The 25,141-nt window shown below is 38.4% G+C and overlaps 1 protein-coding gene across 1 annotated transcript in view; it reads left to right on the forward strand.

Moving 5' to 3' along the window:
* LOC109036182 (lipase 3) overlaps nt 1–25,141 on the forward strand; it is a 67,096-nt gene that overhangs the window by 20,756 nt on the left and 21,199 nt on the right. Inside the window, exon 2 of the mRNA XM_019050160.2 lies at nt 19,373–19,574. Coding sequence (XP_018905705.2) covers nt 19,373–19,574 — 202 coding nt within the window. The remainder of the gene's footprint in view (nt 1–19,372; nt 19,575–25,141) is intronic.

Here is a 25,141-nt window from a genome sequence, read left to right on the forward strand (position 1 = left end):
CTTGTCTCCACGGGATGTTTCACGGGATTTTTCCCACGTTCGAATCGCATGAAACTTCTGGGCTTTTTCCGTTAAACAGCAGAACAAAATTTCTTTTTCTTCTTTTTAAGTCGTTCCTGGAACTCCACAAGGACTCTTAGTTGGTACTGTGTTTAGTATTGACGAAATCAATATTTTTCCCAACATAGCAAGTGAGACTTTTCCCGGGACAAATCCCATGGAACATCCCGTGGAGACAAGGCCGTATAGGACTATTCTGCCGTGCTAAGGAAGAACGCCGTATGAGCCACCAGGCGTTGCCAAAATTTCCTTTGACGAATCACGACTTTTCAGGAAAATTTGTGAATATTTCTCCTCCGATTTTTCAGAGGATTTTGCTCGTAACTTGATCTAAAAAGTTTGAAAATTGCAAGGAAAAACATTCATAACTTTCTTTAAAAATAAATATTTTCTGAGAGGAAATTTGGCAACATTTGAATGCTTATACGGCGTTTTTCCCAAGCACGGCAGTTTTGAACCCAGAGGTAAAACGAAAAAAAGATCGAAGACACTTTTAATAAACTGACCCAATACGAGAGAATCATGTTTTTCTCTGGTATAACCTCTACATTTTATGTTAACCTTTTATTTCATGAATATTAACGCCCGATTTTTGAGGGAGGGGAAGCAATCGATGGCAAAATTGCAGAACCACGTATCTCCATTGCGTTGTTAGGTACAAAATATCCGATCCTGTTTCATTGTTTCAAAGAGAAAGAAGCCAACAGCTTGGAATTTATACAGAATATTATTCTGACAGAGATGAAAAATCAAGGAAGTTCTCAAGAAATTACGTTGATTAGTCTTTCAAAGAAAAAATAAAGTATTTTAGGAAGTCTGCAATGTTGCGAACGCAGATACGTGGTTTTGAACTTTGGCCATCAGTATTTTCCATTATTAGGACTATGAATAAAACGAATCCTAAATTTTTCGTCTAAAAATTTGGAACTTAGAATTCCAAATCTTTCACTCTCAGGATAAAACAACATGTTTTGCTTCGCTTCAACTAAGTGACTTAGAGGGCTATAGCCAAAAACAATTTTGTTTCTTTCACGCAATGCTATATTGTAAAAATACCAAAAATTGACCCTTTGAGAGTGTCTCATAATTAAAGAGCGAAAAATCGCGAATTAAATACAGTTTCACAGTCTTCTTAGGATAAAAAGTGTATATCATTAGGAACTGAAAGTCTATATTTATGACCCTACGTCCCTTTCTTCCCTATTCTGGACGGTTTGAGTTTCCATTCTAGGGATCATTTGCCTAACTCAATCACATCTCGTGACAATTTTGCTTTAACTTGAAACCTCACTGATTAGACATCATTTTCTGAAGTTCACACCTTCATTTTTCATTTAAAGTACGTCCACTTGCCTCAGTACATTCACAAAGAACCTCTATTTCTTCGTCCAAAAGACTGCCCTACGCGTCATTCATAAATTCATGACCATTTAGCGCCTGAATATATTAAGGGAATTTTGTTACCTCACACCACCCACCGTACTCTAGTTAGTTCTTCCAATACAGCTAGCTCAGTAGCAAACTTGTTAAGTTCCACTCATTTGTAACGTCCGTGAAGGTGTGCATTTTCACTCTATGATAGGAAATTTCACTATAACTAATTAGAACATTTTTAAAAAGTTATTACTGTTCTCCAGAAACAAAAATTTTCGAGACGATCTTGTCATAAATGCTTAACTCATTTTAAAAGACAAAGATTCGATCCATGAGTCTTCTTCCGATGAATCCGTGGACTGATTTGACGCGTAATGACATTGACATCATATCAGACACGACCACCTGCTAAATTGTAAATACTTAGTTTTTCTCGTCGTCATAAGTTTTTTTTCAATTTTTTTTCATTTTTACAAAGAATAGAATTTGAAAGATGGGATTCTTTTTGCAAAAGCTACAGCATAGATTTGTCACAAACTGATTGCAGTGGTCGTAAGACAGTGAGTTAGAATTTTTTAGCCAGGATGCGTTAAAAATCAGCATAAAGCCGAAAATCTCAATACAGAGGGAAAAAGCTCACATGAGCACAATTTTCCCTCCGAGAGATACGCTGTTTGGTGCAACATTTGGTCGTTACTAATGTTGCACCAAACAGCGTGTGTTTTCCCTCTTTGAGGGAAAATTGTGCTCATATGAGCTTTTTCGCTCTGTATTGAGATTTTAAGCTTTATGCTGATTTTTAACGCACGTTGGCTAAAAAATGCCAACTCACTGTCATAGATTTGTGTCCCCCACAATCCGAGACCCAAAATTAATTCATGCATGCCGTAGAGGGTTCTTAGACTTCACAAAATATATCATCGTCGCCTTCAAAAATTCCTGTGAGCTCAACGCGGCAAATACCGTCGTCTCGTTTTATAATCTTTTTCCTCCTTCCTTTAAAGAACTGTGTTAATGGTAAAGATTATTCTGAGAGCAGTCAATGCAGCTCATCATCATGTCTCGCTTCATGTTCGTGATTTACTAACTAGGTTCGTGACGACGGGTTTTCAAAAAGAAGAATTGACATATTTTACACTACTTGGCAACATAGCTTAATACGGACGAAAATTTGAATATCTTTGAAGGATGACTGGGTATGAAAACCCGAATTTTCAATTAAACGTCAAAGTTCTCCGTGGTCAGGGTTGAATCTGCTCAGGCATTCAGAATACTGCGGATCCTAGAAAGTAATGACCTCATAAAAAATGCTGCCAACTGGTAAATTTTTATAACTCGGAAAGTTGTGAAACTGACTGAATTTGAATATTTACACCGCTGTCAAACTTATGGGGCTCTCAAAATTATTTCTTTCGTCTTTTGCGTGCAAATCACTGCGATTTTTTAGTATTACCAGTATTCGACTAGTAAATGCACTAGCATTGGTTATATGTTTTCAACGGCATGCATGCATAACCTAATTCCATCTAAAATCACAAGGTGAAATGCACTCTTGACAAGGGTGTGCCGTTAGGTTAAGGAGGAATTTGCGTTCTTTTTTTTTCTTTTTTTTTTTTTATAATTTTCGAAAACGTCCATCTTTAATGCTCGCAGTATGGTGATAAATCACTGCAGCCATAAAAACCGGTCCCATGGAGTAAAGTTTCAACATATATAAAAGGGCCATAATTCCAACGAGTAAATATAATATGAAGGTACACAGAGATATTTATAGAAAGGGTACATTTCTACTCGAAACTATCCAAACAATCATGAGGACGTGGCCTTTATTTACCATGCAATTCAAGCGATCTCCTGAGACACTGAGACAATTTTTGAAAGTTTATTCAGAGCGGCGTCCGGTAGGTAGAACCCACAAGAGCCCTCATCCAACAAATCGTCACCAGTGGCGTGGCGTGCTTTGCAATAAATCGATTGATCTGTCATTTAAACCTGTGGAAAAGAATCGGAAGAGGGCGTTCGCAACGAACCTTTAATAATCGATTCTTTACCATAGCTTCAAATGGGGAAATATCGATACTCGATCATTCATGCCCCACTGATGTCGCCCTTCTGACATAAGGACGTAACTACACTTGGCGATGAACCCTGTCATCCATGTAAATCAATGCTCTTCAAGGCTCATCTCAAAGTGCATTTACGCCCTTTTGTCAGCCGAGGGACAAAAACGTTTGGACTGATGCGTCTGGCCGTTCGAGCGTCGAGAGCACGGCAAGCTGGCATTGGTTGTCAAAATATACGTGATATCCATTATTTCTCAGCACAAAAAAACATTTACAGTGAAATATCGTGCAATCTCGGATATCACGGTCACTTATAAATGATAAACGTCTGAGAATTAGGAGGTTGGAAGTTGAGCAAGAGCTCAAAGATCCTCAGTATTGCGTAGGTGCCGTTCGTATTTTTAAAAGACCTACTCTCTTCCGCCCGGCTTTTGATCTTATCAGTAAAACATTTTTAGGATTTTATAATGCATTTTAATATACGTGAGAAGCAGACACAAACATTCATCTTTGGGTATACACCAAAAACCTCGGTGCTGTAAGAAATAACAATTGGTGGTCCTCTGGATCAAAATTTATTTTATACAATTCCTCTCAGTACAAAATGAAATATTTTTTTTTTTTTATTAAAAAAAGTAAAAGAATTGGCTGCACGCAATTGAAAGTGTGTACACCAGTTTTTAGCTGCGGGTATTAACAACAGACCGGTAGACAAGGCACGAATTCAATCTGGTTGATCTTTCTATTTCAGCGTTTAAGTCTCCCAGCATAAGTGGATGGGTTAGGCAATCTGCTGCCCGTTCATAATGGTCCAGTAAACAATGTACGAATCTAAGCATTCTAACATATGTTTCTTAATCGTAAATCACGATTCGCATAACTAAAATTCCGCCCGAAATAAAAGAACGCCCACTAGTCAACTTCAAAAAATGCTCGGGAAAAAAACGCTCAACCGTGCGATCCTCTACCGCGATCCATAATCCGTGCAGTTGTGCATTCTAGGGATAAACAGGGTGATCCAAAAGTACCGCATCACCCCGTGAACCAAAATTTCTAGCCCCCTTTCAGAGTGGTTCATTTAACATTTTGGTTGTTGCCAAAAGGCATTTCCTCTGCCTCAGGAGCACTTACAAAATTTTGAGTCTTTATCTCAATTTGTTCAAAAGTTACGAGGGTGATGCCTGATGCTGGTGGCGCGGGACGTTTTATAAACCCTGTACAATTAAATTTTTTTAAATTCTAGATCCCCAGTGCACTGATAACGGACCATAGATCGCGGTTGTTGCACCACTCCATTAAAGGTGTGACCCGGGGAGGAGGGATATTTTCGGACGCCGCACAGTGGATCGAGTCAATAGGAGAGGTCGGAAACGTTTAACGCTTATAACTCCGTTTATACAAAACTTCGAGGTTTTAAAAGTGGTTCCATTGGTTTCCTCGAGAAATTGTCTGCTATAAGCAGCCCTTGAAGTTTATAATGTGATGAAATAAATATTGAAATTTGCAGTTTTGGTAAACAAATTCATGTCCGACCTCTCTAATTGACTCGATCCACTGTGCGCCGCGCCAGAGAAGCGTTCTGTTCTTGTTCCGTATTCTCGGAGTCCTGGCATAGATTGAATTTCAAATCTAAAATTGAGTGAGAATTTGAAGAACTCTTTCTGAAAGGAAGTATGTACAAATAGATCTCATTATGGAATGAAATCCGGAACATGCTTTAATAAAGGTTCTCTACAACGACATCTAGTGTTTCGCATATTAGGAGACTTAAACGCCAGGGTAGAAAAACTAGCCAAGCTCATCATTGACCATTGAGCTAAGATGGCACGCCATCTGATTGCCTTCGGCGACGCGTGTTGAAATAGGGGCTCAAAATACGCTACTATGGATTCGTTTTCCGTCAGCTAATACTCCTCGAAAAAATTCTAGAGCTGATTCCGAACAAAATTGTCCTGAAAATTGATAGAAAAATATTTTCAACCCAATGGAGATGTTGCATGTGTGAGGAATTTGCGATTTGACTGTTGATTCTTATGTAAAAGTTCGTGAGAAACACGATGGTGCCACTGGTTTTCTCTAAAATCAACTCCCAAGCTCAAAAAAAGCTCTCAAGTTGAGGCCAAAATGGAGGGGATATCCCACCCTATCCTGAGAGTCCACGTCTATATCAAGACAAACTCTCCATGCAAAGATAGGGAGCAAATACATTGACAGGGCTGCCACTTTATTTGGGGACTCCAAAACTGAAAACACGGCAACCCTGCTAATGTATTTGCTCCCTATCTTTGCATGGAGAGTTTGTCTTGATGAAGACGTGGACTCTCAGGATAGCGTGGGATAACCCCTCCATTTTGGCCTCAACTTGAGAGCTTTTTTTGAGCTTGGGAGTTGATTTCAGAAAAAAACCAGTGGCACCATCGTGTTTCTCGCGAACTTTTACATAAGAATCAACAGTCAAATCGCAAATTCCTCACACATGCAACATCTCCATTTAGAATTTTATTTTACAAAGGAAATTCGGCAACGCCAGGAGGTCCGCACGGCGTTTTTCTTTAGCACGGCATTGTTGCTCCTCGCACGGGCCAAACCACGCGTGGTCTTTTAAAGTATTATGGCTTGTTTTGCCGTGCGTGCGGTCCACGCTGCAAGTGGCTGATGAGTTAGCGTGCACCGGTTCGCCGCATTACATCACCGCGCCTGTACTGTACGAGCCCCACCTTGAGGTATGCAACACGCGTAACACTCTCACGCCGAGCTGCATAACTCCCATTTTCTCGGTCAAGGGCGGCGTGGATGCTCAGTGTCAGGGTAACGCTCGATGCGTTTGCTCGTGGACCCGCTATCTCTGATTGCCCCCACCCATGCTGTCACATATGGGGATAGCACAGGAGTTAGCTAGCCACCGCTCGATGAGTTATATTTGTGCCGTAAGAACAGGTCAGGCCTCGCTCAACGAGGTTATTAGAGAGGCTCTCTTGTGGTACCTGAACCTTGTCCCTTGCATTGAGGGTCTAGTTTTCCCCTGTACCATAAAAAACACTTTAAAAAGCTGGTAAGCCCTTGCAACACACACAGGATCTAGAATCCAGAATACTTATCAAATGCAAAAATGGCGACAGGATTTTAGCGAAATCAGCCGCTATCAGATGTTAGCGGGTCCGTCAAGTATTGATGAACCCGCTATTCTTGCAATTTGCATGAGTCATTTGTCTCGTAGGACGAGGGCTTTACAAGGCTAAAATTTTACGAACAAAACCAAAAAATTTCGGCTGAAAACTCGCCCTTTCTCATTGCAGTTGGATAAATAAAAAGAAAAATCTAAAATAGTAGCTGGCTGTGCCTTTCAAAGCGAGAATGTTGTTATGACGAAAATTTCCCCGTATAATTCCTCGTAAGTATCCGTATAGTTCCAATTTTCCACTTAAAAGCTAACCTCAACCCAGAATGGGCTCGGAGATAAATTTCTTAATCCTGTATGGCAAGAATTAATTTTGGATCTCGAATTTTAGGACACACTAATATATTTTGTAGCTTGCATAGAAAAATAGAGCACCAAATTTTTTTCAAAAATTTAAAGCTGCGGGAATCAGTTTTTCAAAAGAAAAAAAAAAACAATTTTTTTTTGCAAAATCATGGCAAGGGGGAAAGATTCAACTTTTTAAAACCCCGAAAATACGTTGGGTGTGACACAGTCCAGAAAAAAGAGAAATCAAAATACAAAAACCAAGAAAATTACTTCTAATGGCTTGAGTCAAATTTGAAAGCAGGGGAAAATGCAGTTATTGGATGAATAGACTTTAATATGTTGATTTTTTTAATCGAGTACCTAGTGCGACATGTGACGGCTTCCATTTTCAGTTCCGCGTGAATTTATGAAACTGATAGAACCACTTTTCCTTGTGAAGTCTGTGCAATAGTATACTTGCGAAGCGGGGTTTGCGGGGAGCTCAAGAATGCGCTTATTCCTTACGCAGATTGTGAAGTAAGGAGTGAATTTTATACCCTCCCGATTGATTCATCAATTTTTATGATTCACAGTCAACTTGAGCTTCTATTCTAGCCTTAAATTTCAATGTTATAAGAGATCTTCTGAAGCTAGCCATAATTAGAATAATTTTCGCTAGCAGTCAACTTTCGTATTCATGTCATTTAAAATCCTAACTATTTTAAAACCATAATTTATGAATACTAAAAGACAACCTCCAAAAAGTGATCAAGATTCATTTGCCTCCTTAGCAAAAAGTTCAATAAAAAATGAAATAGTTCAGGTTGCATACATAAGAAAATACTCAGCCTCGAATCACCTCCTCGACCATCGGATATTTGTGACTTAATGCGTTTTTGATGCACGAATCATTTCAGTCAATGTTATTGGTCCGGCAAGAATGTTTCCGTGGCGAGAAAAAAAAATCCAGCTTAAAATGCCGTTAATTTCCCGGGGACGGCATTCCAAGTGGGTCAGTTTATCTATTAGCCGCTCAAAATAATCAGCGCCGACCCGGGTGGAAAGGAAATTACGTTTTTCTTGATGGGATCGCCGGCCTATCACCCTCGCCGAAAAAAAATCAAGTCTACACTCTGCCGCGCTAAGGAAAAACGCCGTATGGAGATTCGAAAGTCGCCTAATTTCCTCTGATAAAATGTTCATTTTTGAGGGGTGTTATGAGTGTTTTCTTTTGAAATTTCTTGGTATATTAGGTTAGATTTTGAGAGAAATTCTCTAAGAATCTCGAAGAAAAATATTCACAAATTCCCCAGAATATTCATGTTTTATTGAGGCAAATTTGGCGACGTCTGAAGGCTTATACGGCGTTCTTCCTTAGGACAGCAGTATTATTGACCGCCGGCGAAGAGATACTATGTCGCGTTCTCGATATTTTGACACTGAAATCAGTCAACCGTGACCTTTGGCTCTCTGAGAGGCCAACCAACACGAAAATTCATCGCCTGCACATTAACTGGATTTAGGCCGTAATCATCTCGCAAAGCTCGGATGCATTGGGAAACATATTTTAAGCGTCACGCACCACTACGCCTAGGCTTCTAAGCTTTTCCATGGTCATTTGGCCCCAAACCGGTAGATACAAATATTTTTGGTGAAGATAAAGAATGGAAATTTAGCCGCGAATGCACTGGAAAAAGCGCTAAAAAGTCGTGAAAAAGTCGCTTGGATCCAGAATCCAGACTCTTGAAAACAATGACAAGTAAAACTACTCTTGATTCATTCGAATTTTTGCTTGAATCAAAAAGAAATCCGCTTAAGTTATAAGAGGCTTGGTTCTCGATTCAAGCAAAAATCTGATTGAATCAAGAGTATTTTTTCTTGTCAATGTTTTTAAGAGGCTGGAATCTAGATCCAAGCGACTTTTTTCGACTAGTGTTTCGCATATATTAGGAGACTTAAACGCCAGGGTAGAAAAACTAGCTAAGCTCATCATTGACCATTGAGCTAAGATGGCACGCCATCTTATTTCCTTCGGCGACGCGTGTTGGAATGGGAGCTCAAAATACGCTACTATGGATTCGCTCTCAGTCAGCTAATACTCCTAGGAAAAGTTCTAGAGTGGATTCCGAACACTGGAAAAAAAAAAAACACACTGGATTTAGAGTCCAGACTCTTGAAAACATTGACGAGAAAATATACTCTTGATTTATTCGGATTTTTGCTTGAATCAAAAAAAAAATCCGCTTAACTTAAGAGGCTTGGTTCTCGATTTAAGCAAAAATCTGATTGAATCAAGAGTATGTTTTCTTGTCAATGATTTTAAGACTCTGGAATCTAGATCCAAGCGACTTTTTCGGCGGAAAATAATCGGGCCCAATTGACCCAGATTTATCAATTAAAAAGATGTAATTTCAAAACACAGTGGTTTTAGAATCTAATATACTCTTCCGTTCCTTTAATTTCCGCGCAAGTCGAATTGTATTTTTACTTTCCGGAGTTAATAGATCAAAAATTGGTCCTCATAATTCGTCGCGTCTTAAAATATTTCACGACAGTTCCACGTAACAAAATATGATATGAATAAATTATATCTGCCTCAGATGTAAAACAAATATTGTAAAAGTCAGTAAATTATAATAGGGGACTGACAAACATTTTTTAATGAATATTTCGTCATCCACACAATGCTACAATGTCATCAAGTGAAATAGATGTTTGGCATCGTCTTTGCTTTTTTTCCAGTTTTCCCCTCTCTTGCGGATAAGTCGATATTACATTCTAAGTAGATGATGTGATCAGATCATTTGTTAAATTCAGTTTTATTACCTTCAGAGCATTCGATAGGGTCACGCATGGACGTCCACTTTAAAAAAATGAATTTGGACAGTGAATGCGTTGAGAAAATCAAACATAAAAGTTGTTGGTCCTCTGTCTGAGGTAGCGCGTTATTTCTGAGTGGTGGGCGGGACCAGAAACGACGTGTGTATTTAAGAACACCTCTCGTCTAAAATCGAGTTTTTGGTCGCTGTCTCTTGCATGTGCCGGGTTCTGTTGACACGAAAATTGAGATTTTTTTACGTTCAAGAAGGGCGCAAATGAAACATACCATGAGAACCATTTTTGACTCAACTTACCTGTTACCTCAAAAATTTTTTGATGATGTTAGTAAAGTAAAGTTAGTAAGTAGATAATATAAACTATAGCATAATTTTGTGGTCAAAGACATCAGTTCTAAAATAGCTTCTCTAAAAATTAGTAAGAATCATCTTTGTAATGATCGTCTTATTTCTAAGCAATCAAATTTTTGACTTTCCATAAAATTTTCGCAAAAACTCATTCCTATACGTTTTTCGGAAGGGATATATACAAATTTAGTTTGCAGTGAGAAGGCTAAAAGTCCTTGAGGGTTATTTGATTAAGAATACGTTCTCTTGATACTTGATAGTTTTTATGGCGGCTAAAACTGGAAAACTTGCAACTCCCATGAATGTCTTCATAATTAATTAATGGGACTAGGTATCAAAGTTTGTGAAGCAAAAGACTACAAAATTTAAAATGACATTTTTAAAAGATGCTTGAAGCGCTGATGGAAGCATATTGGATTTTTTGAAACTTCCTTACTTCCGAAAAACTTTCTTTAACAGACTAAACTTTTAAAAAGAACCCACAGTTAATTATGAAGAATCATTGCAAAACTGTCATGAATGCTCCTCTCACTCCCTTCTTCCTCTTTTCTATCTCATCCGAACTCGGCTTTTCTTCTTCATTTTTTTCATCTCCATCTTTGCCTCATCATCTGTCTTCCTTTTTTTCTTCTCACTCTCCTAATTTCCTTTCCCTTCGCACCATCCTCCTTCTATAATAATAAAACATTTTAAGCGCTGAAGCAACAAAAAAGTCACACTCAATGAACACGTGGTAGAGAATTCAGAATGTAAACTCAGGGCAAGACTCAGAATGTAAACTCCGAATGTCAACTCAGATTGTAAACTCAGAATGCGATCGACACCTCCAATTTAGAATCCGTTGGTTTGCCACAGCCCGAGGAATCCGTACTGTCCAGTCTGCCAGGCCATAGGATGAAACGCCGTATAAGCATCCGAATGTTGCCAAATTTCATTTCAGAAAATACTTATTTTAGAGGAAAGTTATGAATGTCTTTCCTTACAATTTCCAGACTTTTTAGATCAAATTACGAGCAAAATCCTCCGGAAAATCGGAGGAGAAATATTCAAGAATTTTCCAAAAAATATGTGATTTGTCGAGGGGAATTTGGCAACGCCTGGTGTCTCATACGGCGTTCTTCCTTAGCACGACAGCAGCAGTGCCCCCTTCACTATGCAATGGTTTCTCTGCGCGCATAGCGTGGGTGGGAGTCCTGGGGAGCATCGTCCAATTTTCCGTTTCGGTGAGAGAGTCTTGTCAGTCATTGTTGTTCGAACCTTGATGCAATTAATGACTGCTTCCACCGCCACCGCGTTGGCATTTAATGGCACGAGTTTATGGAGTATTATGGAGAATTCTCCGTTTTGAAAATGATAATTCTTAACCTCGAGGCAACAGCGTCTGGAACTCGGATGCCCCACTGACCCGTCTCCTGTCTCTTCTTTCTCGTTCGCGCCCGTAGCCCGTCCTCTCTCTCAATGTCGCCTTCTGTCCATCACTCCCTGCGTTGCCAGTTTTCCACGAAAAAATCGTGTGCTATGTTATTCATAATTGAGAATGCTGGGAAATCGGTGGATATTCAGCAGGAACGGCAATGCTGCGCGGTTTGATCCTGATACAGTGAGGTTGATGTCAGTCGGGGTGCCCTGACGAATACCAACAAGAAATTGACGATGAAGATGCCTTCTTTACGTTTTGCAGAAGGAACTTTTTTAACCCTGGCTCTATAACCACAAATTATGTTAAGGGCAACTTTAATCTTGTAAAATGCGCGTGCTCAAGAGTAAGGAATTAAATTTTACGAATACATTTTATTCAGGAATATTCGGTAAAATTACGGACATTTTATCCTTCAAATTGAATAATGAGGAGTCCATCTCTTTTACGTTTCATATTTTCAATCCTGAACCCATTCAATTTAAATTATATATAATTGGAAGAGTACATTTGAGATAAATACCCTTGCTTTTACAAAAGAATAGACAGTCTTTAAAAATTTATTGAAACATGATGAAAGCATTATGTACAATTTTATTGGCCAAGGATTTTTTTTTAAAAAAAATATTCAAGGACAGTTATTAAATATGACCTCTCACGAGAGAAAATGTCGTACTTTCTAAATAATAGTTTTCTCCGGAGAATGAACTTTTTTAAAATCAGATTGTAAAATAAATGTCAAGTTTTTTCATGATAAACATTGCTTATTATCCCAGGGAAAAGAATCCGGACGGTAAAATTCATTCCTCTGCCAAAATAGAGCAGAGCTTAAAGTTTTATTTGACTCTGGTGTGCTCTGTACACCTCAGATTGAAGATACATGTATAGCTCCAATGTAAATGTACAATGTAAATTCTCTATTACAGCAACTACTTCCGCGCACATCAATCTACAGTCTCTTTGGACGATGTCCTAGACGACGAGTTCCGAGCCTGGTGTGCCCGAGCTTCGGTAACTTTTCCGATCCAATTTTTTCGATGGAGTTTTTTCAATCCAAAATGATGATGTAGAATACGTGGCGCAATTCCTGTCCTCTTTGTTTACATTGGATGGTCGGGTCCCCGTACATCGCAAACAATCGATTATGTATCGAAAAAGTGACCCGGCGTGACACAGGAGTCTTGGAATTCGGGACCTGGAAAATGCTTAAAAGTCGTCTCAGCCCTCCCACTCACATTTCGACTCTATGCACTCTATGCTTCGGACTCATTTTTTCTCGGACTTATCATGGAAAATCGGATCCCGATGGTCGGGCGGCACCCGAAAGACCGTGAATAGCAATAGAGGCTCGCGACCTAGCCGGAACGGGGAGCGGCGCCCTTGGCGGATGCGTTTCGAATATCGAATCAGCGGAGCGCGAAATCGGAAATTCACACAGTGCGCCTCGGACCTCGGACCTAATCCAAGTTCATCGCTGATGACTTTGAGTGACGGTGCATCACCAGCACCAGGCCGATGCCTACGGCTCGACCCCCCCCCCCCCCCCCCCGAAGAATGCCCCTTTCCCTCCTTCACGATTTCCCATTGAGCCTCACCACGTGCCCGACTGCGCGATGTGAATAACTCCTAACTGCATCGACGAAGAGTCATTGGTGCATCAATGCAACTATTCCTAAGTATGTCATGAGGAAAATGAATGAGTGGGTGATCTAGGCTTCATTATTAGAACCACGCAAGCGATTGAAATATATCTTTTTCGTTCATGTCCGAATTTTCTTTGGTTTACTCTCGTATTCCACCATGCTAAGGAAGAACGCCGCAAAAACATTCGAGCTGCCAAATTTCCTTCGATAAAATGTTTATTTCTGAGTGATGGTATGAATATTTCTCCTTGAATTTTTTAGGAATGTAAGAAGAAATTGTGAACAAAATTGTCTGAATAATCTGGAGGGGTATATTCATAAGTTTACTAGGAAATTCATGTTTATACAAAGGAAATTTGGCAACGCCTGATGGTTCATACGGCGTTTTTCCTCACTACGGCAGTATGCTGGGGGACATCTCATGAAAGGACGGCGGCAGGGCGATGATGAAGGGATACGTTGTCAGTTGCCCGGTAACCTTCGGGAAGATACGCACATGTGGGGTTTGGGTGTAGCAGAATGCTCGAGCGCGTTGCAGGAGCGACTTTCCATTTCAGTGAGTGTTCATAAATTTTATAACGCAATTTACCGGCATTTTTAGGCCCCTCTCCCCCTTATGATGCTCATCTGACGTAGGTCTCTATCCTTTAAAGTAAAAACACATGGCTCTCTTCGATTTCGAGCGTTACGTAATTTATGAACTTGATAGTTGAAAAGACATGATTAAAAAAAGAATAGGAATTTAATTATTTCTGTTTTGTGGGGTTTGAGAGGGAGTCAGCGTTGAAACCGTAACTTTAGAGGAAAATATAGTCAATACCATAAAAAAATAATATTGATTTTCGTTCAACAAATAAATAGTATTCTTTCTTGAAATACACAATACGTTCACATTGCTAAGGTACCTCTAGCCGCCACTACAGTCTGAACGAACTTAACATTTGGTATGAGGAGAGCAAGAAATTAAAAAAATTGCAGGGGGCCGACGATATTTGAAAATGATAAATTGAAAAGAAGGACCTCAAAAGAGAAGTTAGCCGAGGACAGCATCATTCTTCAGTTTATCAATTCAAATTACATTAGATAACGGCTTAAAATGGCTCAAGGGTACTAGGATATGAAACAAAGGGCAATTGCTGAGAGGAGAGGACGTGATTTGTGGCTGCCGAATTGTAAGCAAGCTGAAAGAGGGACCTGTGTCTCGGGTATAGCTCAGCTCCGTTGCCGTATATTCCGTTTCCATATTTTACACTGAACCAAGAAATTGGAAATTATTCGTAAATGAGTTAAATTCAAAAGAAACGCATCAATCATGCTGCACTGGAAAAACCTTAAGTGATCGCAATAAGTTGGAATACTCGTTAATTATGTAGCATGTTTACAATAATGAGTCTGATAATCATACCAAAAAAAACCACAATTGATGATGATCATCTACAAAATTGCCACCACAGTGCCAAAAATAATTCCAGGCATGATACATTATTCTTTGATGGTACAAACCGCTCAACACAATTTACGAAGAGGGTTTTCAATACTGGTGTGTGATAATGAAATTTTATCGAATTTGTATATGTCGCAGGCAATCAGCAATCGTCGGCAATTTGCAAGCTCCGTACTTTTCAATTCGTCAAACTGCAATTACAATAACATCGTAATAGTAAAGGTTTCTTTAGGGAAGAAATTCAAGGCACAACCTCATATTGGAACGCCTTCAAATCCCGCGATATTCCCCGCTTTTCCAGGGAGTTAGTTTAGTTGCTTAACCAAACCAAACCTAACGCAAATATTATTGCATACATTTCACGAACTCGTGAGTGTGCTAGCTGGTACCATACATTCAAGAAGAAGAGGATAACGTATGTTTGAATTCAAAGCATAATAATCACTACTTCCTATCTCGTTTTTTCACTTTAAAATGTTTTAATTTGTTGATTCAACACGAAGAGATTGCAATTTGCCGGCGATTGCTAATTGCCTGCGACATGCATATACACCTGTTGAGAATATTTCTCCGACGTTTATGAGAGACCGCCATTCGCGGGAAAAATTTCTTTTGCACCAAACTACGAGTACTCAAAACATATTCATTGTCAGCACTACATGTACGAATATTTTGTGAATACACTAGTCTAAAAATGTCAAGAAAGTAATGGTGATTTAAAATTTGAAGTTCAAAAATTCTTTTAAGTCTATAGTTTTGAAGAGAGCCAATCTAAAACTTTACTCTAACATAATTGTGGCTTAATAATACGGAATGAATTTTACACTCTTTAATGGTACAAAAATGAACTAAAGCGATCTTAATTTATTTTTGGATGGTATTTAAATAGGGTTTTTATTGAAAACTCGAAAACCGAATGTTTTAACCCACTTAAGATAATTCGTTCTCTGAAATGATTATCTCCAAAGTCTGAGACTGGTTTCCAAAGGATGGACACAAACCATTGTGACTATTTGTTTGTGCTATAAAGCTTTGAAGAGAAACATTTAGCGGGTCCATTGTCTTTACTGTCTGAACAATTAATAGTTGAATTAAGACGAAAATTTCCGTTTCGTTAACATGTCAATCAATGGCCTGAAAATCCATTATTGTTGAGATGCAGTCGATTATTGTTGATGAATTAACCACCAAAATGTCAGTTGATGGACCACTAAAATGAAGCACATAATTGTTGAGTTTGTGAATAGTTCATGACATCCTTCCTGTCATTTAGTCTTCTTAAATGAGTAGTTCGTGGGCTGAAAAAACGCATCTTCCACGTGTTATATTTACTTTTAACCAAGGGCAGGCAAATAGCATGAGTGGGAAGTACTTTATAGTCAATGGTATACAAAATTAGCGCAGGGAAAATAAAATGGGAAATAACCTTTAATTTGTGGAGGTAATTTTTGATCTACAAATGTCGATGCATTTACTGCAATCTCCGCCCAAAAAATCCAATGCTTACGAAAGCGATTTTAGTTTGCATTTGACGCACGTAATAAACAGGTTTGAGCATACTCAACATACGATACTCAATATATTATAATATGTTAGACTTGGCAACACCACCTTGATTCAATTTTTCATCAGTGACTCCTTACATGCCTCGACAAAGTTAATGTACAGCACATGGAATCACCACAACAGTTTCACTGCAGTAGCGAGATGGTAATTAGCAATGACTTAACCACAGAACATGAAAACGCTGGTGTATCTTCTTAGTCCAGCGTTCAAGTCTCCCAGCTATAACCTCCCAGCGAGTAGTACTTCTCCATTGCATAAGTAACAAATGAAAAGGATCGAAGGACAGGAACAGTTGCAGAAGGATGTTCGAAAATAAAAGCTCTTTGCCTCAGCCCTACCTCTATTATTAATCCTTCAACTTTTTTTATCGGTATGTAAGCATTCCAGCAAGAATAGTGGAATCGGATGTGTAAAATTTTTTCCTTCATGAAATTAAAATTTACTTGCACAAGGATGAAAAACGTTTATCAGCTGTCGTTAGTCAATACTAACGACAGCTGATAAACGTTTTTCATCCTAATTATTTTTATAATAATTTTTATTTGTTTTAATAGCTTAAACTTATAAAGCGTGATACTGAAGCTATTAAGATAATTAAAAATTTTAAAACAATAATTAATTAAATTAATTATTTAGTTTAACAAAACACTATTTTTTCAATATAGAGATAAATAACAGTTTAATAATTTTGAATAATAAAAACTTTTCAAAGCATAGCTTCTAACTATGTAAAAGTAATGCCTTTACTAAAGTTTTGGACTAAATAAAATAGAGTTTGGTTACCCAAAATAAACTAAACTTTAAATTTCACTAGAATACAGCTGAATTTCAGATAAAAATACATTCAAAAGAATGAACCAAACAGGCAGATCTCTGAAATAATAAAAAAAATTATGCCAGATCCAATTATATAGTTAATTTTTAAAGACCGAAATCCCTCATATAATGATTCTCGTATAACATCTCGTCCCAGACCCATGCACATGAAGAAAAACCAGATGAATTAAAATTAGGAACATAACTAAAAATGGAAAGATAAAATGAAAAGAAAAAAATCGATTTAGGGTAGCATTACCAGACCTAAAATATTAATAATCAGAATAAATAAAAATAAAGAGATGAATATAAAAACTCTAACTTTTATTTTATTATAATGATAAAAATTAATAAATTCAGTAGTTAGAAATTGCAATAAAGATATATATAAACAGACAATAAACGAGTTAATAAAGACATAGCCAGATAATATCAACAAAATGTCAGTATCAAATAGAGTATTCAAACCCGTTTAGATCTATTAATCTACATTTTTTTTCAATCAATTGAACTATCATTACAATTAAAAAGATCAGACCAATTATTACATGCAATCCGTGGAATCCAGTTAAAATAAAAAAGGAATTTCCAACTTTTTTTTTTTTATTTTCCTATTTTTTTTAATATTTAAATTTATTTTACTTTAATACTTAACTTTTAAAGGTTTCTATTGTTTAATCTTGTAATTTAGGTTATCAAATAAGTTAATAATAAACAATATTTAATTAAATTATTATATTTAATAACTAGATATTTAAAACATGGTTTTATCTAAAATCTAAAAATTAATTTATTTTACCTTTTGAATGGTAATAATGTAAAATTCTTATATGGTTGTAAATTTCGAGACATTAAACTCTTTTTTATTGTTAATTAACCCTGATACAAAAGGTAAAAGATTATTATCTTTACTTAAATTAAATTTTTACTTTAAAGATTTTCATCTGAAACCAGCTCTTGATAATTTTTTTTTTTTTTAATTTTTACTCTAACTGCGTTTAATAACCGCTTTAATATCTGCGTTAACGCAGTTTTTGAGACTCATGGCGGCACATCTAGGACGCGGCAAATTTTGCAATTTTTTTAAATGTAGGTATAAAAAAATACAAACAAAATCTCTCATTTCCTGAGAGTATAGTAATTTCTAATTTTGTCGTCTTTCGGTGATACAAGAGACAGCACCTTTAATTAATCGAGTTCAGAGAGACCAAGCACGCAATTTTGCCAGGAACGGCGCGACTGAGAGAGAAATAATGACGAGGACTTGAGATGAAAAGGAGGAGCCCTCGATGCGGCAATCGGCATGTAACACAAATGAACGTCTATAAGACTGCACGAATACTTCACGCATTGCATCAAACACAGTACGGTCATTGCGGTCAGCGTGAAACGCATAGCGCCTACAAGACTGCGTGAATACTTCACGCATTGCGTCAAACACAGTGCGTTCAGCAGCGGTCGTCGGCGTGAAACTCATAGCGCCTACAAAACTGTCGGAATACTTCACGCATTGCTCCAAACACGGTGCGGTCTGCGCGGCGCTGCGGCGGAAGTTAAAATCATTAAACCACATTTATGTTTGTTCTCTCATAATTTTTTTGTTCATTTCTTATGAATGGAAGGCCTTGTCCACGCAAAGATAGGTTTACGAAACTTAACGTTCGCGCAAAGTTCGGTGAATTTTTGCTAGTAGTGTTGACAGGGCTTTCCCAAAAAATGTTTCCAACACGAGTAAACGCGTCTTATGCACCACACCCCCGCTGGTACGTTCACTTGATGGTTTTTATTGATGTTCAAAACGAATGAACAAACAACAAGGGGGCGGCAAAATATAGGAGGCCTATGGGCGGCAAGTAGGGTTGGCCCTGTGTAGACATAGAAAAAATTATCCGATCAAAAGCAATGAATTGTTGTAAACTGATAAAAGATATAAACACAGTGATAGTTGAAAAATGTATTTGCGATAGAATTTAGGGTTTAAACCCCACTTTTCTTGAACGAAGCCGATCAGTGTTTTTATTCTGGCATAAATACTTGCTTGGTAAACGCGAAATTCATATCAAAAAACTATTCAAATATCAGATAATCTGACGTCCGTGTATTTTATCTTCACCATTTATCAATGTTTTTAATTTCTAATCAGGAACTTTTCCACTAGATGCCGTCAAAATTTCAGCTAAAATCGTAAAACTCCCCGACTTAAGAATTCTGTCGGTTATAATTGGCTTGAAACTTCGTTAAGATCGGTCCCGGACTACCTTAAGAAAATCTCGATGTCGATCTGAATTAGGTATCTGATTGCTTTTTTCCCGTCCGATCTAATCACGAATGGACGCTAATCAAGTTGTCATTGTTGCAGGACGAGGCAGTGTTAAATGAGGGGTACCCAGCGGAGACTCACTTTGTTATCACCGACGATGGATATATTCTGACGCTGCACCGGATTCCACACGGCAGGATAAAGGATGAGACGCCAAGGAAGAGACCGGTTGTCTTGGTTATGCACGGCATCTTATGCAGTTCCACAGATTGGGTTATAACTGGAGTCAACGAGAGTTTAGGTGGGTAATCAATCGGATGCTATTATTAGAGTTTAAGTTCACTGCGTTTTCACGTGAGCAGTCAATTAGAGGCGTGTGATTTTCTTAATCGTTGATAAAGCCGAAGGCATTTAATTTTACTGGTAAATAATAGTGTCTATTTTTTATCAATCTTTGATTTTTTATGACGACTGGGGGGGCTACGCCCCCTGACTGCTACGCGGCCCACTCCCCCCCCCTCGGGGGGGGGGGGGGGGGCGCTTCGCAACCTCTAAGTTCCGCTTCGCAGAGCACTTGTGGGTTAATCTAGTATGAAATAAGACAAAACTCTAAAAAAATAATTCATCGGCGATCATATAAATGATTTTAGGGCGAATTTGTTTATTCCTTTTCGGTACTTTCCATGTATTGAGAAGACATATAAGAAAAAAATGTTAGTATGAGCTCAGAATTCTCGAGGAGGTTAATAATAATCATACTTTACCATGAAAAAGAAAACAATTTTGTGACACCAATTTGAAAAACGCCGTATGGACCTTCAGCCGTTGTCAAATTTCCTTTGATAAAACGCGAATTTCCTGGTAAATTATATGCATATTTTTGAGAAAATGTCGTTCGCAATTTCACCCAGAGCTGAATTGGCAGATTAAGCGAATTGGCAACATTGTTTTTCTGCATTTAAACCTATGGAAATGTAACGATTCTTGGAGGGGCCAGGTGATCTCACAAGAATCGATTTTTTAACGTAGGTTTAAGTGGAGGAAGTCTGGTGTTGCAAAATTTCTGGATCCGTCTCTGTAGAGTTCCTGAAAGTTTCCTCATACATAAACATTTTACCGGAGGAAATTTGGTCGCCCTCGAATCTTCATACGACATTTCTCCTTAGCAGGGCAGTAAAAAGAAATTCCTCCATGAGAACGTAAATTTCCGATCTTTCGAGCCGACTTGGCAAAAACAGCTCCCAGGCATGTTTACCCTCATAAATACATATCACAGATTTATAGTATCATTTAGTCTATTGAAATTTAATAAGTTGACAAAGCCAAACTGCCAATAAAGACCTTGGTTCTTTTTCAATAATGTGTTCATCAGTCGACGGAGCGCGGTTGAGGCAAAGACCACTGGCCTTTCGGTCGTCAAAATAAATTGACCAATTACACGCCGAGCCGAGGTGCGATGCAGTCGCCCCGAGTGGGACTTCAGTTCTCGCTGAACCCTATAATTTCTATCAAGAGCTACTTCATCAACGCGTCATCAACCCACATTGCCAGATCGCGTAAATCACGGCGGTGCACATACTGGAATGCGAACAACGATTACCCAAACTGCCGTGCTAAGGGAGAACGCCGTATGAACATTCGAGGGTTGCCAAATTTCCTTCGATAAAATGTTTATTTTTTAGAAAAGTTATGAAAAGTTTTCCTTTAAATTTTCAGAATCTTTAGGTAAAATTGCAAACCAAACTATCCGAAAAATTTGGAGGAAAATATTCATTAATTCACTAGGAAATTCGCGTTTTATCAAACGAAATTTGGCAACGGCTGAAGGTCCATACAGCGTTCTTCCTTAACACAGTGGTGTATTATTGCCCTTAAAAACACATTACGAGCAGTTTTGTCCATTTGCAAACAGCAATAGGGGGTTGAAATATTGTTTCTTAATACAAAAATACTTTCAGCCCCGAACTTGACGGAATGATTTGTCAATAACCTGCCGGGAAAACGTCCAAAACCGCCCGGTTAAAACTCATATTTGGGGACACTGGAAGATTATTGAGATGTGAAAGAGATTCTCGCACTCCTGACTTCCCGTAGACTCAGAGACTAACTATCTGAAAGAGAACTAGAGAACTAAACTATCTGAAAAATTTGGAGGAAAATATTCATTAATTTAGTGGGAAATTCGCGTTTTATCAAACGAAATTTGGCAACGCCTGATGGTTCATACGGCGTTTTTCCTTAGCACGGCAGCAAACCCGACCGCGATGAATGCGGACGGGACGTATAGGGAAAAAGCGCGGCAGATACGCGAGCGCCCCTCCACGGCCGTCATCGGAGTGACTTAAATTACCCGGTCAGAATAGCATCTTGTACATTTCGAAAGATTTCTTCGATAGTTCGGTCGCGGATTGCCCAACCAGTTATCAGCGACTTTCAAGGGCGCAGCATCCTCAGAACGCTTACCCTGTCGTGAAAACCTATTCGCGACTCATGCAAATGTTTATAGCGCCGATACTCTCTGCCGCCTGTGAAGGACGCACGATTCAAATTCTCTCTAAACGGTGAAATGATTGGATTACTCCGCCGTGCTAAGGAAAAACGTCGTATGAACAATCGAGAGTTGCCAGATTTCCGTCGATAAAATGTTCATTTTTGAGGAAAGCTATGGATATTTTTCCTTGAAATTTTCAGGGACTTAAGGTGAAATTGTGAACAAAATTATCAGAAAAATTGGAGGGAAACTATTTGTGAGTTTTCCCGGAAATTCGTGATTTGCAAGAGGAAATTTGGCGACGCCTGAAGGTTCATGCGACGTTTTTCCTTAGCACGGCTGTACTGTCGTGCCACTCAAGGGCGAGACGAGTCAATTACTGTGTTCTAGTTTTGTCTCATGCGAAACATTTTCGAAGAGAAAATCTGTGCACTTTGCCTTGCAGTGTCTCTTAAATTGATTATAGGATATGCATGTGCTTCCACTTTAGATTAATTCCAAAAATATTATATTATATGAATAAGTCCACAATAATTGTCATAATTAAAAATCTATTTACTCATTTTAATTAAAAATGCTGCAAAATATTTTAAGCTTTGTGCTGAGAAACATGGGAGACTTTGCATGTGTTGTGCGTGGACGTATTTCTGCCTGTGACGTGAGTCCTGATATGCATATATTCTTATGGGTGTCAGGGCTCTTGTCTTGGTGCAAATAGTTCCGTTTGGTAGAAATACGTCCACATAGGGTATAGTCAGGCAAAATTTAAAGCAAATAAGTTCAAACTCGATGAAATTATTAAACGCAGAACTGGAGGCTGTTGTGTATCGCATATTTATGATACTTGCTAATTACGGATTAAGTAGATACTCTGTCTTTCCTCACCCAATTGCTCAAAGAATTTAAAACGCTATCGCATGGGAATAAGAGCCACTACGGGCCTTCAGGGTATTCATCGGGGAGATCAGGGTATTCATCAGGCCGCGTTATCTGTTTAGAGGTGTAGCGATGCATTATGGGATTTGCCAAATTCGACCAGATTCGAACCTTTGAAATTCCTTATTTTTCTTTAAAAAAAAAAAAAAAAAAAAAAAAAAAAAAAAAAAAAAAATAAGAAAGGTTTCGTTTACGTGGGTATAGCCCGGTTTCTCTTTGTTGCGTTGCCAGGTTATTCACTCCTAGCTCTCGCCTCCGCTCCCGTCGAAGTCGTGAAAATTTCTCAGGTCGCCTCCAGATATTTTTGAAGCCTCCTGAAATCCACTGGCGGCATCAATAAGCGGTTCACTTCTTCCAGGAAGAGATTCATCAGGCTTTTGGCTTTACAAAATTTTAGGTAATCTTTTTTCTAAGGGTTGTTTGGGAACACACATACCTACCTGAATAAATACATATATTAGAAAAAAAAGAAAAAAAAAAGAAAAAAAACTGGGAAGAAACATTTACTAGATTTTTTTCAACGCTTTGACTGAGATATTATGAGAGTCAACAGAGGTTGGCTGCCTTTCATCCATATTATCATTGATTCGTTTCTATCAGTTCAATCCACCAGTGATTCGATTCGATGATCCTGAAGCAATCATTGACGTAAGGCATAATTTTCTGCAAAACTTTCTTTAAACGTTCTGCCTGGCTTCTGTTATACCAATTTTATAATGGGCCGTAGGTTAATTTAAATTTCTGACCGAACTGTTTTCTAACGCTTCAGTCAAATAAAACACAAATTTATTAAGTTGCATTAGCTCGTAAAATCAGTCATTCTATTGATTTTGTGCTCCAATTTCTTGCGAAACTACAAACCTGATATCGAAACTTGGCTGTTTTGAAAACGCCTTCAATTGCGGCGTGATACCTCACGCATTCCGGAGAGCTCAAATAGTTGTATCATTGCGCCTTCGGAATGCGACGGAGCATCAAAATTGAAATCGCCCTCATGCACGCTGGGTTTGTCGATTTCCTTTGACATTTTTGCAGTCGTAAATGCGTAGCTGAAGTGCGCTCCACCTAGAATAGTATTTAGCAAATGAGGTATGGTGGTTTATATACGAGGATTAAAAATAAACAAGTGGTACGGAATAAAACAAAAGAATATGAACTATGCAAAACGATAATCCGGGTATCGGAACATGGCTGATTTGAAAACGCCTTCAAATGCGGCGTGATACCTCACGCATTCCGGAGAGTTCAAATATTTGTATCATTGCGCCTTAGAAATGCGGCGGAAGATTACAATTGAAATAGCCTTCATGCACGCTGAGCTTGTCGATTTCCTTTGACATTTTTGCAGTCGTGAATGCATCGCTGAAGTGCGTTCCTGAAGTACGGGCCTTCGACTTTCCGCTATCATTTCAGAATAAAAAATCGTAAATGCTTTGAGTTCATTACGAACAATTAGAATTCCATAATATACATTGAATCAAGCAATCCATGAGACTTTGCAATATTATCACGAAAATTGTAAGATTGACAACTGAATAGAAATGGAAATATATATATGTAATAACGCATTCAAACATACCCATCAAACATTTTTTCCAATGGGTCAGTTGCGCTGGTGACAAAATCGTGTTTTGATGCTTGATTCTCGGAGTTTAGCCTAAAATAATAAATTCCCACCAAACCGTTCTACTTTCTACGTTCAATATTTAATTTGGTAAATTCGGTGCATGACGCCACGTAACGCGGTAGTGACACCCTTGGTTTCTTCCTCTTTGCTTTCATCCAAGTTTCACGTCGAGTAACCAGGGCAAATGTGTGTCTCCGTGACTGATAGAAGCGAGATGGAAAGAAACCAAGGGTGTCACTACCGCGGTGGATGGCGTCATAAACAGAATTTTTTAAAGCGCGAAATCTCGATTAATATTGAACGGGAAAGGTTGCTGTGGGACGGATCTTAAGGTTTATCTACAGCTGCGTGAAGTAAGAAATTTCTCCGCGCAGGGGGCGCCACCGCTGTGTTTTGATTTTTTGGTCTACGCTATTAGAGTCCGTACAGCTCTACGTGAGTCCTTGAGCTTTTATAAAAGTTAAAAGAATTTCTGCTTAAATCGAAGAGTCATCAGTTCTAGCAATAACATTCTTCTTCCTATTGACACTAAAAACGACATAAAAAGAAACTTCTGAAGCTCTGAAATTTGATCCCAGAAAAAAGTAGGGTTAAGCATGATGACCTTGATGCAACCAATCGCGATGGATCGCTCTCAGCGGTTGCAGATATCTCTCTCCCACCATGAGCTGTCTCTCTCGCACTTACAGATATCCCGTAAGAGAAACTGGGATCAAATTGTAGCTTTTATTATTAAACTTTCAAAGCTCGCGTTTGTTCCTAAGGATTCCAGACGTATGCTGCTAGAACTTATGAGTCTTAGAATTTAAGATAT

The sequence above is a fragment of the Bemisia tabaci genome, chromosome 3, assembly GCF_918797505.1.
Source record: "Bemisia tabaci chromosome 3, PGI_BMITA_v3".
In the NCBI taxonomy this organism is placed as follows: domain Eukaryota; kingdom Metazoa; phylum Arthropoda; class Insecta; order Hemiptera; family Aleyrodidae; genus Bemisia; species Bemisia tabaci.